This window comes from Pan paniscus, chromosome 22 (genome assembly GCF_029289425.2).
Source record: "Pan paniscus chromosome 22, NHGRI_mPanPan1-v2.0_pri, whole genome shotgun sequence".
NCBI classification, from domain to species: Eukaryota; Metazoa; Chordata; class Mammalia; order Primates; family Hominidae; genus Pan; species Pan paniscus.
In genome coordinates, this window is record NC_073271.2 from 29,756,754 (window position 1) to 29,772,745 (window position 15,992).

The 15,992-nt window shown below is 44.2% G+C and overlaps 2 protein-coding genes across 13 annotated transcripts in view; one reads left to right on the forward strand and one right to left on the reverse strand.

Moving 5' to 3' along the window:
- Positions 1–2,461, reverse strand: part of CRYZL1 (crystallin zeta like 1) — a 52,449-nt gene extending 49,988 nt beyond the window's left edge. For 3 of the 4 annotated variants that reach the window (XR_010111092.1, XM_055105259.2, XM_034947933.3), the window contains exon 1: positions 1,825–1,946. Coding sequence is in view for 2 of the 4 variants with exons in the window: in XM_055105259.2 (XP_054961234.2) it covers positions 1,825–1,890 (66 nt within the window). In the remaining 2 variants the exon portion in view is untranslated. Of the gene's footprint in view, positions 1–1,824; positions 1,947–2,326 lie in introns of those variants that run through there. The other variant, XM_003823979.5, reaches the window with a different exon arrangement.
- A 513-nt stretch (positions 2,462–2,974) lies between these two features.
- Positions 2,975–15,992, forward strand: part of ITSN1 (intersectin 1) — a 257,613-nt gene continuing 244,595 nt past the window's right edge. For all 9 annotated transcript variants that reach the window (XM_034947835.3, XM_034947836.3, XM_008977693.5 and 6 more), the window contains exon 1: positions 2,975–3,362. The gene's annotated coding sequence lies outside the window, so the exon portion shown is untranslated. The remainder of the gene's footprint in view (positions 3,363–15,992) is intronic.

The following is a 15,992-nucleotide window of genomic DNA, read 5'->3' on the forward strand; positions in this document are numbered from 1 at the left end:
CAGAAACTTAACTTTCATTTATATTTGTGAATGAGCATCTTATTTTCCTATATTGTACTACTTGGGAACAAGGGAGCGAACGGTGTGATGAATGAGTCTTCCCTTTATAAGCTGGCTTAATTATGTGACTCTGGGACAATGCAGGTGGAGGCCTCTGGTGATGAGAATGACTAATTGAGGGATCCTCCCGAAACTCTACCACACCACAGTTACTCGCTCCCCTCCAATCCATTTAACTGACTTTCTTTTCCACCTACTAACATTATTGAAGTTTGTAAATGCTTAATTTTCCAGTTCACTAGAGGATTGTAGAGAAACCACTTCTTGCTTCAAATGAAAAATATGAATTGTAATTTTGATTAAATATTTACTAATTCAAAAATCAAGAGAAAATAATTTCATGTCTTTATTATGCATAAAATGGAAGACTTTTTTTTTTTGTAAAATACCATATTTTAGCATATATAGATGTGTATTTTTTTTTTTTTGAGACAGGGTCTCACTCTGTTGCCCAGGCTGGAGTGTGGTGGTCGTGATCTTGGCTCACTGTAACCTCCGCCTCCCGGGTTCAAGCAATTCTCCTGCCTCAGCCTCCTGAGTAGCTGGAATTACAGGCGTGCACCACCATGCCCGGCTAATTTCTGTATTTTTAGTAGACACGGGGTTTCACCATGTTGGCCAGGCTGGTCTCGAACTCCTGGCCTCAAGTGATCCACCCACCTAGGCCTCCCAAAGTGCTGGGATTACAGGCGTGAGCCACCACGCTCGGCCAGTATGTGTATTTTTGCTCTTCTGCTCATAAAACTCTCCTGAGCTCAATGTAGTTCATTGGGTCTACAAAAAGAGCATAGTTAATCTTAGAAGTATTTCATTGCACAAGGCTGGCAGCTTGATCTTGTATGGGGAACTACCTCACTTTCAAATCTAAACGTCTTATCCCCTGCTGTAAGCTGGAACAGAGGCATCGATAAGGGAAATTAGTGATAAAAGGTAGTAATTATACACTGCAGTGGCTGCGGGATCTGATTTAGAAGTCATAACTGACCCGAGTTTGAATCCTGGCTTTCCTACTTATTAGCGGTATGACTTTGGGCTACTTAATTTTAAACTTTCTGGGCCTGAGATCCCATATCTTAGATAATAATAGCAGTTATCTCAAAGGGTTGCCATAAGGATTAAATAATACCTGCAAAGCACTCAGCGCAACATCATACTTTCAGAAATGTTGGCTATTTTGACTATTATTTCTGTAAATTGGGCACATCTCAATTACAGAGAATCTCTAAAGTAGTTCTGAATCCCATCTCATAGAGTTGCAAAGGGTTTGGTCAATGCAACCTTATTTTTCACACCTTTTAGTTTCTGCAGTAGGCTACTGTAGCAGCCACTAGCACAGGTGGCTATTGAGCACTCCAACTGTGTCTAGTCGGAATTGAGATGCGCTGTTAAGTGGAAAATACACATCAGATTTTGAAGATTTAATTTTGAAGAATTAATTTTTTAATTTAATTTTGAAGATTTAATACGAAGAAAAGAACGTAAAATCTCAATTTTTAAATATTTGATTAAGCGTTGAAATGATAATGTCTCAGATATACTAGGCTAAATGAAACATATAATTAAAATTAATTTCACGTGTTTCTTTTCACTTTTTAAATGTAGCTACCCCAAAATTAAAATGACATAAGGGACTCGCATTATATTTGTACTGGACAGAGTTCAGGTAAAACCTTTCTACTCATAACGTGGACAGCAGCACCTGGGAGCTTCTTAGAAACGCAGATGTTCGGCCCCGACCCAGACCTATCCCAAGGCGATGCTTACATCTCGCTCCAGATGATTCCGCTGTTTAGCATAATGAAGAGGGCCGATCTGGCTCAAAAGCCACATACAGCGAATAACTACTAACTGCTTTCCGAAAACAGCAAAGTGATGAGGAAGAAAGAAGTGGCTGAGAAGAAGTAACAGAGAAAGAAAAAGACACTCAAATTCTAGGAACAAGAAGCAGAGGAGAAAAACCCAACCTGGGAGATTAAGTGGAAGGGCACTCCCAGACCTCTGCCTCCATAAAAGTAGAGGGAGATGCAAACTGAGATAAGACCTACAATCAAAACCCGTCAAGGTCCAGGAAACTGTCCCTCAAATCTAGTCTTACCCACCCCTCAGCGGCCTCAGCTAAGCTAGGCCTGGGCCCGAACAAGTCCCAGGTTAGGATTCGACGCGAACCACCATCCTCCCCAGGGCTGCACGGTTCCGTGGGGCATCTCTCCACCTTTCGCTTAAAGGCCCGTTTCCCAAAACACAGGACGCGTTTCCCGGGGCTCACCTGCCTCTGAGCCGCCCCAACGGCCTGTACCTTCACCACCGCCACCTTCCAGTCCTTCGGCAGAGAGCCCGCCCCCTGCTCCCATTGGTCAGGCCGCTCGTCACTCCTGAAGGGCGGGGTCGGACTCGCGAGGTTGTCCAGAACGCCATGGCAACCGGTCTCGGAACTACATCTCCCGTCATGTTCCGCTCGGGGGCGGAGAAAGAGGCGAGGCACCGCCCCAAGGACTACCAATAAATGGGCGAAGTTGGAATCGCCCGGATGGGTTCCGTTTTATGCAAATTTTAGCCGAAGACCACACCCTTCCTCATTCCAACCATAGGCCCGGCCAACCCCTTTGGGTTGTGCTTCTTCTCTTTTTTCCTTTCCACATTATTCTCTCCTTTAAAACCTCCAATAATTAAGTCAATTAAGTGCATCCTATCTAGTGTCTCGCACGTCAACGAGCAGATGCACCGAAATCGTGCAACAAAATCTCCATAAACCACGATAGGCAACCTCAGACCATAAATCTCCTGTTACGCCTACGTGGGGAGGAGGGGGAGAGTGCTAATCCTGCCCCCACACAGCCCCTGCTGATTGGCTCATTCGGCTTGTCACTCTGTTGTCTTACATTTCTTTGGCTCACCCTCTTTGGGTTCGCACGGTGGGCGGGGCCAGCGGTAGGGGGTGGTGAGAAGGTGCGGGCCCCTTCTTCCAATTGGCAGGCGGTTTCCCCACCCACTTATGGGCGGAGATGGATGGTGGATGGGGGGCGGGGGAGGCAGCGGAGGGAGATGAGGAGATAGGCGGGAGCGAGGGAGCGAGGGAGGGAGCGAAGGAGGTAGAGAAGAGTGGAGGCGCCAGGGGAGGGAGCGCAGCTTGGTTGCTCCGTAGTACGGCGGCTCGCGAGGAAGAATCCCGAGCGGGCTCCGGGACGGACAGAGAGGCGGGCGGGGATGGTGTGCGGGGCTGCGGCTCCTGCGTCCCTCCCCGCGGCGCGTGAGCGGCACTGATTTGTCCCTGGGGCGGCAGCGCGGACCCGCCCGGAGATGAGGTGAGGAGAGGGCTGCACGGCGGCGGCCTGGACCACGGGCGGCTGCGGCGGGGGCGGGGGTCGGCGCGGGGGTCGGCGCGATGGCTGCCCGGGGCATCCGTCCCGCGCCCGGCGCTTGTCTCCCCGGCCGCCCTTAGCCCCTCGCCGCGCGCCCGAGAGACGGCAGCGGCTGCCCCTCTGCCTTGTCCTTCCCGTCCTCGGGGGCGGCGGCGGAGTGGCGGGCGGACCCGCACTGGGAGGCCGGGGGCCGCGGTGGGCCGTGGGGTGGCGGCCGCGGGACGGGCGTGGGGATGAATGGGCGCCGCGGCCCCGCCGCCGAGCGGGCTCCCTCCTCTCGCGGGGACCCCGGGCGGCCGCTCCTTCCCGGGCTGACCTCGCTGCCCTCGGCCGCCGGCGAGGGGCGGCCCGGTCTCGCCTCCCGCCGGCCTCCCGGGAACCCGCGTTGGCGGGAGCGGCGCCGCCTCTGCCTGGAGCCCCGGCTCCTTCCTCGGCCCCTCGCTCGCAAGCCTGCAGAATCCTGGGTCAGTGAAGGGCAGGCAATGCCGTGCGGCCCCAGGGCGCCCCGCGGGGCCGCCCCTGAAGGCATTTAAAGGAGAGCGGCTTCCGCGCCCTGTGAGCGCGTCCCCGGGTCCGCCGCGTCCCTTCCCTTCTTACGCACCGACACGGTTTTGTGGTGTGGACCCAAGACACAATTGCAGTCCCTTGCTTGCACGAATGCAATCCGAATTCCCAAAAAAAGGAAACCGGCGAGGAATCGGCCGCACCTTCCTGCGCTTCTGCTTGCCTTGGGATTAGAAAACAACTTCGGAGATTACATTTCCTATGGGCAATCTTTTGTTGTGATTCAGACTCAAGAAGGCTTTGCTTTGGAAGAAATAGATTAGCGGCTTCTCTGTGGAGTTGGAGGCTATAGAGATTTTTATAGCCTCTTCAATATGAAAGTTTCCTCTAGAACTTTGCCATCATCAGTGCTATTCTGAGGGCAGCAGCAACCTGGAAATTTAGATACATGCAGGCTCCGGCCAGATGCGTTTCTTTGTGCTTGTCTGTTGGCATTCTTCTCCTGCTGCTCCTCTTGATCAAAACGTACAGATAATAAAGGCAAGGCCAATGAAAAGGGTAGATAATAACAGCAAATCCCATACAAACAAATGCCTCTAGAAATTCTCAGTTCTGTCAGCGGGGAGGCAGTTTTGCTAATCCCGTGGAACGGATGAAGAGAAAGGCACAGAGAGCTCATGGATTATGTAGTGGACAGGATGTGAGGGCAGGAACTGGGGCCAGGACCCAGCAGGCCAGCTGGTTTGCATGGTGCCACTCTAAACCCCCAAAATATGAATAGGAGGAATGTATTTGTTGGGATACCTTTATTTTTAGATGACTTTAAGGTTGAGAGTGCAGAAGCTTAAACATCCTTCATAGTTATTGTTTCTTAGTTTATCTCTGAGAACAAAATATGTTTCTGTTTAAAATTTCTTTTACTGGTGTGCTTGAAACGTTATTTTGATGGGAGTTCCCTTGTAAGTAAAAACGTTGAAAAATACATACATATGAAAGAAAAATCCTCAGTGCAGATGGGTTTGTAAAGAATCCAGGGACTTTTAAGTCATATAAATTAAGAAGTGAGGGACCCTAATTTGATGATGGTGTTAAAATTATTTCAGACACCTTTAAGTAGTCCAGTGGAGATCATTTCTGATAGTATGATCTTTTTTTAAAAAAATGGTATTTCTTTATCTAGGAATGCTTCTATTGAAATTGCTACGGCGCATGGTACCGTCACAAAACTCTTTTATTATTCTGCCTGAGTAAGAGAGGAAATGAACAAATTTTTAATGTACTTTGGAACCCTGCGGATTGCACAGATACTAAGCATTGTGAAATAGGGCATAAAATGAGTGGTAGCAAGTTAGTTCTGTGAAATGTTTGTCGCTGTTAGCATTTTTTTTTTTTTTTGGCAGTCGACTAGCAATTTTCTTTTCCCTAAAGCTTATCTTCAATATTGGTAGTAGAACCTCTGCTCAAGTTTATCTTTTCCCCAAGTGCCTAGACTGGGACAAACTATCAAGCCTCCTGTAAGAGATTAAGGAGGAGCTTGCTGGTAAATTCCTTTCCTTTTTTTTTTTCTTGAGGCAGGGTCTGGCTATGTCACAGGCTGGAGTGCAGTGGCGCAATCTTGGCATACTGCAGCCTCGACCTCCTGGGCTCCAGTGATCTTCCCACCCCAGCTTCCAGAGTATCTGGGACCACAGATGCACACCACCATGCCCAGCTAATTTTAAAATTTTTTCTAGAGACAGGGTCTCTCTGTGTTGCTCAGGCTGGTCTAAAACACCTACCTTAAACGATTCTCCCACCTAGGCAGCCTCCCAAAGAGCTAGGATTAGAGGAATGAGCCACCATGCTTCGTCCAAATTCCTCTACTCCAAATCATCTTTTTAATTTGCTAAAATTTGTGAGTTGTAGAGAATTGATGACACGAGAGTTGGGATTATATTATGCACCTCAAATTCTTCTGCCATAGAGCTGTTCCCTTCTGAATGATCACTTCCTCCTGAATGGCTCCACTTACTGGTTGGGTTTCTTAAAGAGTGGACCTCAGATCACTTACATCAGCATTAATGGAGGCACTTGTTAAAAATATAGGTTTTGGGCATGGTGGATCAAACTTGTAATCCCAACACTTTGGGAGGCTGAAGTAGGAATAGCTTGGGCCCAGGAATTTGAGACCAGCTTGGGCAACGTAGGGAAACCTTGTCTCTAAAAAAAAATTATTTTTAATATTCTGGGCTTAGTGACTTGTGCCTATATTCCCAGCTTTTCTAGAGGCTGAGGTGGGAGGATCTGGTTCGCTTGAGCCCAGGAGATGGAGGCTGCAGTGAGCCATGATTGCCCTACTGCACTCTAGCCTGGGCAACAGAGAGAGCGAGCCTGTGTCCAAAAAGTAAGTAAGTAAATAAATACGTAAAAATAAATACGGGTTTCTGTCACCTTACCTCAGAATCAGACAGCTGGAGGTGGGGCCCTGGAATTGGTGTTTTTAATGCATTCTCCAGGAATTTCTCCTGCATAGGGAAGTTGGAAACCACTGGCTTCCTTCTCTCTGAGCATCTCCTGAGACTAGCTCCTGAAGTGGATAGAAAGTTTTTCAAGTAGCAGATTAAGTTTTATCCCTTAGGCTGCTAATAAAAAACAATTGACCGTGATTGCGTAATTGTACCTTTCGTACACCTTTCAGAAGGCAGAGGCTTTGGTTCACCCCTGTACCTCCAGGGCCTAAAACAGTGCCTGGAGGAACTCAATTAAACATTTGTTGAGTGAATACGTGAACTACATTGCAGCGAGGCCAATCTTTTAAAAGTTACTTGTCAAATTAATCTATCAGTTAGTGGCATATTAAAGCCCAGCATATTACAAAAAAATTTTTTTTAGTAGTCACTGATTTTATAAATTAGGAGCCACAAGCACTATACCCCAGTGACTTCTGTAAGTTTGGTTAGTTTAGAAAGGAGAGAGCCTTTCCCAGGCGTAGTGTGCTCAAGGTGATTAGCCAGAAAGAAGATTCAGAGCAAAGCATTTGCTTAAAGAGTCAAAATGTAAATTTAAGTCACAGTGTAGTGGTAAATCATATATCAAACTTATATTTGGTATATTGTCTTATATCAAAATATCATTTTATAAACCATAAGTCCAACATACTGCTATAAAAATTGGTTTCTAGCAAATAGAGAAAATTGTTATGTTTTCCAATTTCACTTTTCATACTAATAAAATTTGACCTTTACACCTTCTTTTCAAGAGTTCACTACAGGGCACCATAGATATTATGTAGTTAAGAGCTCGAACTCTGGAGAATATTGTGTTTGACCACACATAGTCAGTGAGTTTGATCTAACCTCTCAATGCCTCATTTCTCAGCTGAACATGGAAATAGTAATAATAAAGTTCACATACTTCTAAGTGCTTACCTAAGTTTTTGAGACACATCCACTTAATAAATGGTAGTTACAGTGATGATAAAGAATTGGGGTGTATAAAAATACCTAAAACTCAAAAGCTAACCCATTTAATTATTGTACTACTGGACTTTTATGATAGTAAGTAGAAATCTGTTGCTTAAAAAAGAAGTTTCTTTGGTGGTGTGCGTCTATAGTCCCAGCTACTTCGGAGGCTGAGGTGGGAGAATCACTTGAACCCAGGAGATCAAGGCTGCAGTGAGCTATGATTGTGCCACTGCACTCTAGCCTGGGTGACAGAGCAAGGCCCTGTCTCAAAAAAAAGAAAAAAAAAAAGTTTATTGCTAACTCCTTGGTACTATGTATAATTTTTTTAATTGAATGACTAGACTAAACATTGAAAGTATTTAATAAGCTATCAAATATGTATTAATAACTATAAGTTTTGAAAATAAATACTAAATCTCCTGATCTCTTTTAGGTTAAAATATAGTGTATGATGAGCAACTAATATTCTTTGTATTTAAAAAGATAATTGTTTTATGGTAGAAAAATTGAAATACAGAAAAGTATAAAGTAGAAAACTATGAAATACCTGTAAGTCTACTACCTGCATACATATTTCTTCAAATCCTTTTGTGTGTGTGCATATGGCTATTCATATACAATTTCTGGTAACAAAAATGGGATCTTGCTATACATATGGTTGTAACCTGCTTTTTTTTTGCTTAACATCTTGTCATGAAAGTCTTTTCCTATATCTATATTGCATTATAACAATTTTAGTAACCAAATAATATTCCGTTTTATGGATCTATGGTAGTTTTTTTTTTAAATTTTTATTTTTTCAGACGGAGTCTCAGTCTGTCACCCAGGCTGGAGTATAGTGGCTCAATCTTGGCTCACTGCAACCTCCGCTTCCCAGGTTCAAATGAATCTCTTGCCTTAGCCTCCTGATTAACTGGAATTACACATGCCTGCCACCATGCCTGGCTAATGTTTGTATTTTTAGTGGAGATGGGGTTTCATCATGTTGGCCAGGCTGGTCTCATGCTCCTAACCTCAGGTGATCCACCTGCCTCAGCCTCCCAAAGTGCTGGGATCACAGGCGTGAGCCACCACACCCAGTCATGGATCTCTGGTGGTTTAGCCAATTTATTTTTATTAGACATTAGTTTGTTTATTTTTCCTCCACGGTTACTTATAACCCTGCAGTGACTGTCCTTCTGCATATGTCTCTGAATGTACTTGTGAGATTATTTTCATTAGGATAAATTTCTACAAATGGAATTTGCAGGATCAAAGCCTATGCTAAGTTTTAGGATTTTTTAAATCCGTATTTCCAATTTGTCATTTAGAAAGATTGTATCATTTTATACTCTTACCATGGTATATCAGACTTCCAGTCTCCCAGCCCCTTATACCTTCCCCCCTTTTATGGAATGACTTAACCAGTGACAAACCTAGTGAATTTTTGCTTTTAGGAAGAAGAATGGACTGTTAGTATAATGTGTTTAGTAGTGTGATATGGAAACTCAGAAATCTCGTGCATGGGTAATAGTGATAGCTAATGTCGATTAAGTTCTTTTGCAGCATCTTATATACATTAACTCACTTCACAAAAAACTCTCATCTTACAGATGCCTTGGAAACTAGGGTACCAGCAATTAGAGAGCCAGCAAGTGGCTGAGCAGATTTTTACTGTAGAGTCCAAAACTCTTAGCCTGTTTCCTAGACATGTTTTATAGGCGTTTGGGTACTTTTTACGTTCTCGATTGCTGTTGTGGAGTAACTAAGAGGTTCTCTGACATGTACTAATGTGTAAACTGGGTGGGGCACAAATTTGAATCCCTTTCACTGAAGAGTTGGTCACATAAGTTAGCTCAGAAATTAGCTTTGGGACCGGTGCTGTGGGTCACTCCTGTAATCCCAATACTTGAGAGGCCAAGGTGGGAGCATTACTTGAGCCCAGGAGTTCCAGACTGGCCAGGGCAACATAGCAAGACCCTACAAAAAATTTTTTTAAAAGTAGCCCAGTGAGGTGATGCCCACCTGTAGTCCTAGCTACTAGGGAGGCTGAGGTGGGAGGACTGTTTGTACCCAGAAATTGGAGGCTGCAGATGCCACAGCACGCCAGACTGGGCAACATAGTGAGATCTTGTCAAAAAAGAAAGGGGAGGGCAGGGCAAGAGAGAGAGAAAAGAAAGGAGAGGAAGAGAAAGAGAAGGAAGGAGAAAGAAAGAGGAGAGAGAGAAAAATTAGCCTCATCAACTGTCCAGCATTCATCCTTAAAGTAGTCTTGTTATCCTTTACTCTGTAGTGGTTTTCCTAAAGTACCCCTGCATGAAAAACAGGATTAGAGTGCTAGAGAAGACTAGTGAAATTTGAAAAGGCAGTTCACTTGTGATGTGGACTTGTGTTAGAAACGCAAGACTGTACAGAAGTGTGATGAGGGAGACAGAAACGCAAGACTGTACAGAAGTGTGATGAGGGAGACAGAAACGCAAGACTGTACAGAAGTGTGATGAGGGAGACAGAAACGCAAGACTGTACAGAAGTGTGATGAGGGAGACAGAAACGCAAGACTGTACAGAAGTGTGATGAGGGAGACAGAAACGCAAGACTGTACAGAAGTGTGATGAGGGAGACAGAAACGCAAGACTGTACAGAAGTGTGATGAGGGAGACAGAAACGCAAGACTGTACAGAAGTGTGATGAGGGAGACAGAAACGCAAGACTGTACAGAAGTGTGATGAGGGAGACAGAAACGCAAGACTGTACAGAAGTGTGATGAGGGAGACAGAAACGCAAGACTGTACAGAAGTGTGATGAGGGAGACAGAAACGCAAGACTGTACAGAAGTGTGATGAGGGAGACAGAAACGCAAGACTGTACAGAAGTGTGATGAGGGAGACAGAAACGCAAGACTGTACAGAAGTGTGATGAGGGAGACAGAAACGCAAGACTGTACAGAAGTGTGATGAGGGAGACAGAAACGCAAGACTGTACAGAAGTGTGATGAGGGAGACAGAAACGCAAGACTGTACAGAAGTGTGATGAGGGAGACAGAAACGCAAGACTGTACAGAAGTGTGATGAGGGAGACAGAAACGCAAGACTGTACAGAAGTGTGATGAGGGAGACAGAAACGCAAGACTGTACAGAAGTGTGATGAGGGAGACAGCTGGGTGTGTGCCCAGGTAGTTCCATGTTGGCGAGTTTGGAGACAGAAAGTGGCCTAAGGAAGTTTACTTCCTGAATGTGAATGTTGGCCACTTTGGAGCTAGAAAGTGGCCTAAGGAAGTTTGCTTCCTGAATGTGAAGGCCTCAGTGTAGAGAGAGATCATCCACTGGGGGATCACTGAAAAGTAAACCAAAACATTTTTATTAATACATGTGATGGTAGACTGTCACTCCAGTTTTGTTCCTAAAGTTCGTAGCTCTCTAAGAAAGTGAATTTTAAGCAAGTTAATCTATTTTAATGCATCACTGCTCTTTCGGTGTTTTTCTAGTAGAATTAATGATAGGTAGCTTGCTTTATTAGCTTACTGCCCAGAGAGAACATTGGTGAAATTGTTTTGGCTTCAGCTCTCTGGACTGAGTTTGGCTGCCTAGCTCAGTTTTCAGTTGGTCACCAAAACCTGTCATTGTTTTTGTGTGGTATGGGGTCTGCTGGAGTCATGTGGTAGTGCGTTTGGCCCTTCATTGAGTGGTGGAGCCAGGAGTTGAGCTGAGGGCTGTGGCAAAATTTTGAATTCAAGTGAATTCGAATGTGAAAATAACAATGTCTGGCCGGGCGTGGTGGCTCACACCTGTAATCCCAGCACTTTGAGAGGCCGAGGTGTGCGGATCATGAGGTCAGGAGTTTGAGACCAGCCTGGCCAACATGGTGAAACCCCATCTCTACTAAAAAATACAAAAATTAGGCGGGCGTGGTGGCGCACAAGTGTAATCCCAGCTACTTGGGAGGCTGAAGCAGGAGAATTGCTTCAATTCCCTGCTTGAACCCAGGAGGTGGAGATTTCAGTGAGCTGACATCGCACCATTACACTCCAGCCTTGGCGACAGAGCGAGACTCTGTCTCAGAAAAAAAAAAAAGAAAGAAAGAAAGAAAGAAAATAACAAGGTCATAGCAACACAGCAAGTGGTCAGAGTTTTACCCTTGGTGGTTAAAATTAAACATCCTCTTTTTAATACAGGAGGACAATGCTCTTGCTCCTCTGTTGCACTGGTGAGCATTTGATGTGTTCCTCCTTGCATTATGTCTGCAAATCGTTCTGGTGTCTGGTGGCATGCATTTGCAAGACATGGATACAGTTCATGGACGTGGACAAGGTCAGCTGGCTTTTAGTGTCAGGCTTTAACCAACCTAGTTAAGAAGGACGCTGACTCTTTACCATAAAAGCACTGCAACAAGATGCCATTGGAGCCATTCGTTTTGTGTGTGTGTGTCTGTTTGCCTGTGTGTGTGTACAGGGTTAATTACTTCTCTGCAAGGCAAATTTCCTGACCGGTTTTATTGTTCTAACACAGACAAAATGTTGTGTAAACACATATATCATTCCAGTGTGTTATCTATAATAGGAGTGTTCATTGTGGATCCAGTGTTTTACAATAATCAATTCATTTCCGCTCTGAACATAAGATAGTAGATTTTAAAACCAAGTTATCTTTCAATTTCTGAAGTTATCTGAAACTCAGCTGCCCCAGTCTTGCAGAATTGGAGAATTGCATTTTGGCCACTGATGAATAAAACCTATATAGCTAGTAATGAGAGAAACCTTGAAAAATTGACAAGAAAATGAGTGCCATTCTTGGTATATAGCAGATTTCAATGAATAGTAGTTCCCTTTGCCTTTATTTCTCCTCTTTCCTGCACTTAATATAAAGAGCTAATATTAAAGTCATTAAATGAGAATAGATCTGTATTATAGGTAGCACTGCTTATTTTTAGACCCCTTCAGATACAGTTATTACAATTGTTGTTTTAATATTCTTTAAATGATTACAGGAGGAAGAAACTTGGTAGCGGGGTTACCAGGATGTTAGCTCCATGAGGGCAGGGAGTGTATCGCTGTTGTCCAGGGGGCTAGCCCCAGGCCCTAGAGCAGCGCCTGCTGCCTGGCAGACACGCAAGGGTTATTTATTGGTTTATTAAATCAAGGAGTGTTTGAGGTCCTTCAAGCCTGGAGGCCCGAGGGCTCTGAGCTGGTACAGAGCAAGTTCTGGGGGCAAGAGAGACAGGTGGGGAGTGAAGGAGAGAGGCCCACTTGGGACTTGACTCTGAATGTCTGGGAAGTAGGAAGTTAATGTAAGTTTTAAGCAGGGGAGTCCCATGATGTGCTTTTGTTTAAAAATCTCCTTCTGGGTATCATGTGGGAGTGGATTGGAGGATGGATAGAGAGGAACATTGCATTGACTCGGCTTCCAGCTGTCTATGGATGTTGACGTTTCTACCTAGCCTTCTGCTTTATCTTTGTGATGAGGATAATATGGTTTACTTTGTGAGGTCTCAGGAATGGTTTGAGATGAATGGTAATTTGTGTAAACTTTCCGGAGTTTCTCTGAGGAAAAGAGAACCCCATAAAATTATTACTATTGATCAAATGAAATAGCAGTGTAAGACAAAGATCAAGAATTATTTAGCTTTATAAACAAATTAATTGAGGTTATGAATATAGGTTTCTATAGGAGAGATTTTGTTTCCTTTTTTTAGTGAAAGAAATCTTAAATATATGGGAATGAATCCTTAAAATAGCAGGCTTTTGCATTGTCTATAGAAGCTGTTCTCTTTGAGGAAGATCTGTTTTGTAAAATGCTGCTGTTGTCTGTCCAATCTGGAGTTTTAATTAGTATCAAAGGGAGGGAAATCCTGCAGTAATCGTAACCTTACATTACTTCTTAGTTCAATTAGTTTTAAACCACAGTCATTATCTGTTATCTTTAGTTGTTTTGATCTTGGTAGATGAAGTGATTAATATTACAGTTGTGATTTGGTAATTTAAAAAATAACATGTTTTTTCCTACTACAAAAGGAATACATGTTTATTGAAGAAAACTTTTGGAAACATATATAAGGAAAGAAGACTAAAAGCCTACCAAGATCTTACCATCCAGTGATAATGACTGTTAATACCCTGTGAAGGTCAACATGCTCAAATTACCCAGCAGGTGCCTGGTGTGAAGCTACTCAGCCCGGGAGAGTTGAAGGCCTGTTAGGGACCACGAGCACTGAAGGTGGCAGGACGGTCCAGGGCCAGTCAACCCAGACCTTTGTGGTTCTGGGAGGATGTGTCCTGGTGTTACTACACCTTATAGTTATTTAGGAGAATGTGGGTTTAATATGAAATCTTCTGATTTTTTATGTGGGCCACACTTTTTATTGTTAACACACTGGGGTTCAAAGCATACCTGAGGGCTGGATTCAGTCTTCGTTGCCTTGCCAGTTTGTAGCCTCAGGTACGTACAGTTTTGTAGCCTGTGTTTTTCACTTAATGTGTTGTATTTGCAGCCTTTTTTGCTACATCGTCATATATGTAATCAGTCACTTATTGCTGGACCTATAGATTCTTTGCCTTTTTGCTTTTTAATAAAGATAGGTAAAATTCTTGGACCAAAAGATGTTTGTAAAGCCTTTGCAGCATACTGCCCTCAGATGCATTCCCCCTATCATGTAAAAGGTACTTGTTTCCTGTTCTCTTACCAGGACTGGGTAAAACCATCTCCAAAAACATCTTAGCCAATTTTATTTGTTTTAACTTGCATTATTTTCTGTATTACCAATGAGTGTGAATGATTATTAAATGCCTATTGGCCTTACACAAATTTATTTGGTAACCAACTTGTCTTGCTGGAACTTTAAGTTCCAGCAATGTTTTGGTCTTGCATTCAATGCTTCTCAGTCTTTGTGATTCCAGATAATATTAGTACTGTGTTAGTAGCAATAATTAGTACTAATTGTAGGCATCATTCCCCAAAACTGAGGGCATCAGTATCTTTGGCACAACTATAATCCACTTAAAGTACTGTGACTGGGAAGTTCTTTTTTTTTTTTTTGACAGAGTCGTGTTTTGTTGCCCAGGCTGGAGCGCAGTGGCACAGTCTTGGCTCACTGCAACCTCTGCCTCCCGGGTTCAAGTGATTCTCCTGCCTCAGCCTCCTGAGTAGCTGGGACTGCAGGCATGTGCCACCATGCCCAACTAATTTCTGTATTTTCAGTGGAGATGGGGTTTCGCCATATTGGCCAGGCTGATCTCGAACTCCTCACTTCAGATGATCTGCCCTCCTCGGCCTCCCAAAGTGCTGGGATTACAGGCGTGAGCCACCGCACCCAGCCGTGATTGGGAAGTTCTGAGTTTAGTTAGCTGTTCAGTGAATGTTTGAGTACACGCTGTATATGCCTGGCATTGCTCTAGGTGAGTAGCCTTGAACCAAGATAGAATCTTAGCCCTCTAAGACTTTTATGCTTTTTAAAAAATTCTCTTGAGTTTTTCATATAGACCATCATGTTTATAAAGGACCATTTTCATTCCTAGAATTTATAATTTATTTTTAACTTGTATTTCTTTCTTTCTTTTTTTTTTTTTTTTTTGAGACAGAGTCTCGCTCTGTTGCCCAGGCTGGAGTGCAGTGGCACGATCTCAGCTCACTGCAAGCTCCACCTCCCGGGTTCATGCCATTCTCCTGCCTCAGCCTCCCGAGTAGCTGGGACTACAGGCATCCGCCACCACGCCCAGCTAATTTTTTGTATTTTTAGTAGAGACGGGGTTTCACCGTGTTAGCCAAGATGGTCTCGATCTCCTGACCTCGTGATCCACCCGTCTCGGCCTCCCACAGTTCTGGAATTACAGGCGTGAGCCACTGCGCCCGGCCAATTTCTTTCTTTTTTTTGAGATGATGTCTTGTTATATTGCCCAGGATGGTCTTGAACTGCTGGGCTCCAGCAATTCTGTCGCAGCCTCCCAAAGTGCTGAGATTATAGGCGTGAGCCACCATAACTTGTATTTGTTTATTGGCATGGAACTTCTAAAACAGTGATGAATGCTTGTTACCCTTTAATTCCTTCCTTCTTTCCTTCCTCTTTCTCTTTCTTTCTCTCTTTGTCTCTTCTTTCTCTCTTTTGTCTCACTCTGTCACCCAGGCTGAGTGCAGTGGCATGACCATGATTCACTGTATCCCCAACCTTCCAGGTTCAAGGAATCCTCCCACCTCAGCCTCCCAAGTAGCTTTGACTACAGCCACAGCCACGCACCACCACACCTGGCTAATTTTTTTTTTTTTTTTTTTTTGGAGAGACGATCTCGCTGTGTTGCCTAGGCTGGTCACGAACTTCTGGACTCAAGTGGACCTCTCGCCTCAGCCTCCCCAAGTGCTGGGCTTACGTGCATGAACCGCTGCACCTGGCCTTTGATTTTTTAAATTCACTTTAATTATCTTAAGTTCTTTTATACTCTAGACTCTTAGCAAGAGTCTAGAATCAACGTTAGTTATTAGTTCCGTATTTTGATTATGAGACAAGGTACAAAGCTGAGACTGTGTGATGAGAACCTTTGGAATGTATATCTGACCCAACACAGATCCCTTAAGTGCTCTTCAACCTACACATCCAGTTTCTTCCTACCTCCTTCTCTCCACAAAAGACATAATACGTTGAACTCGGGTTGGGCACCTGACCA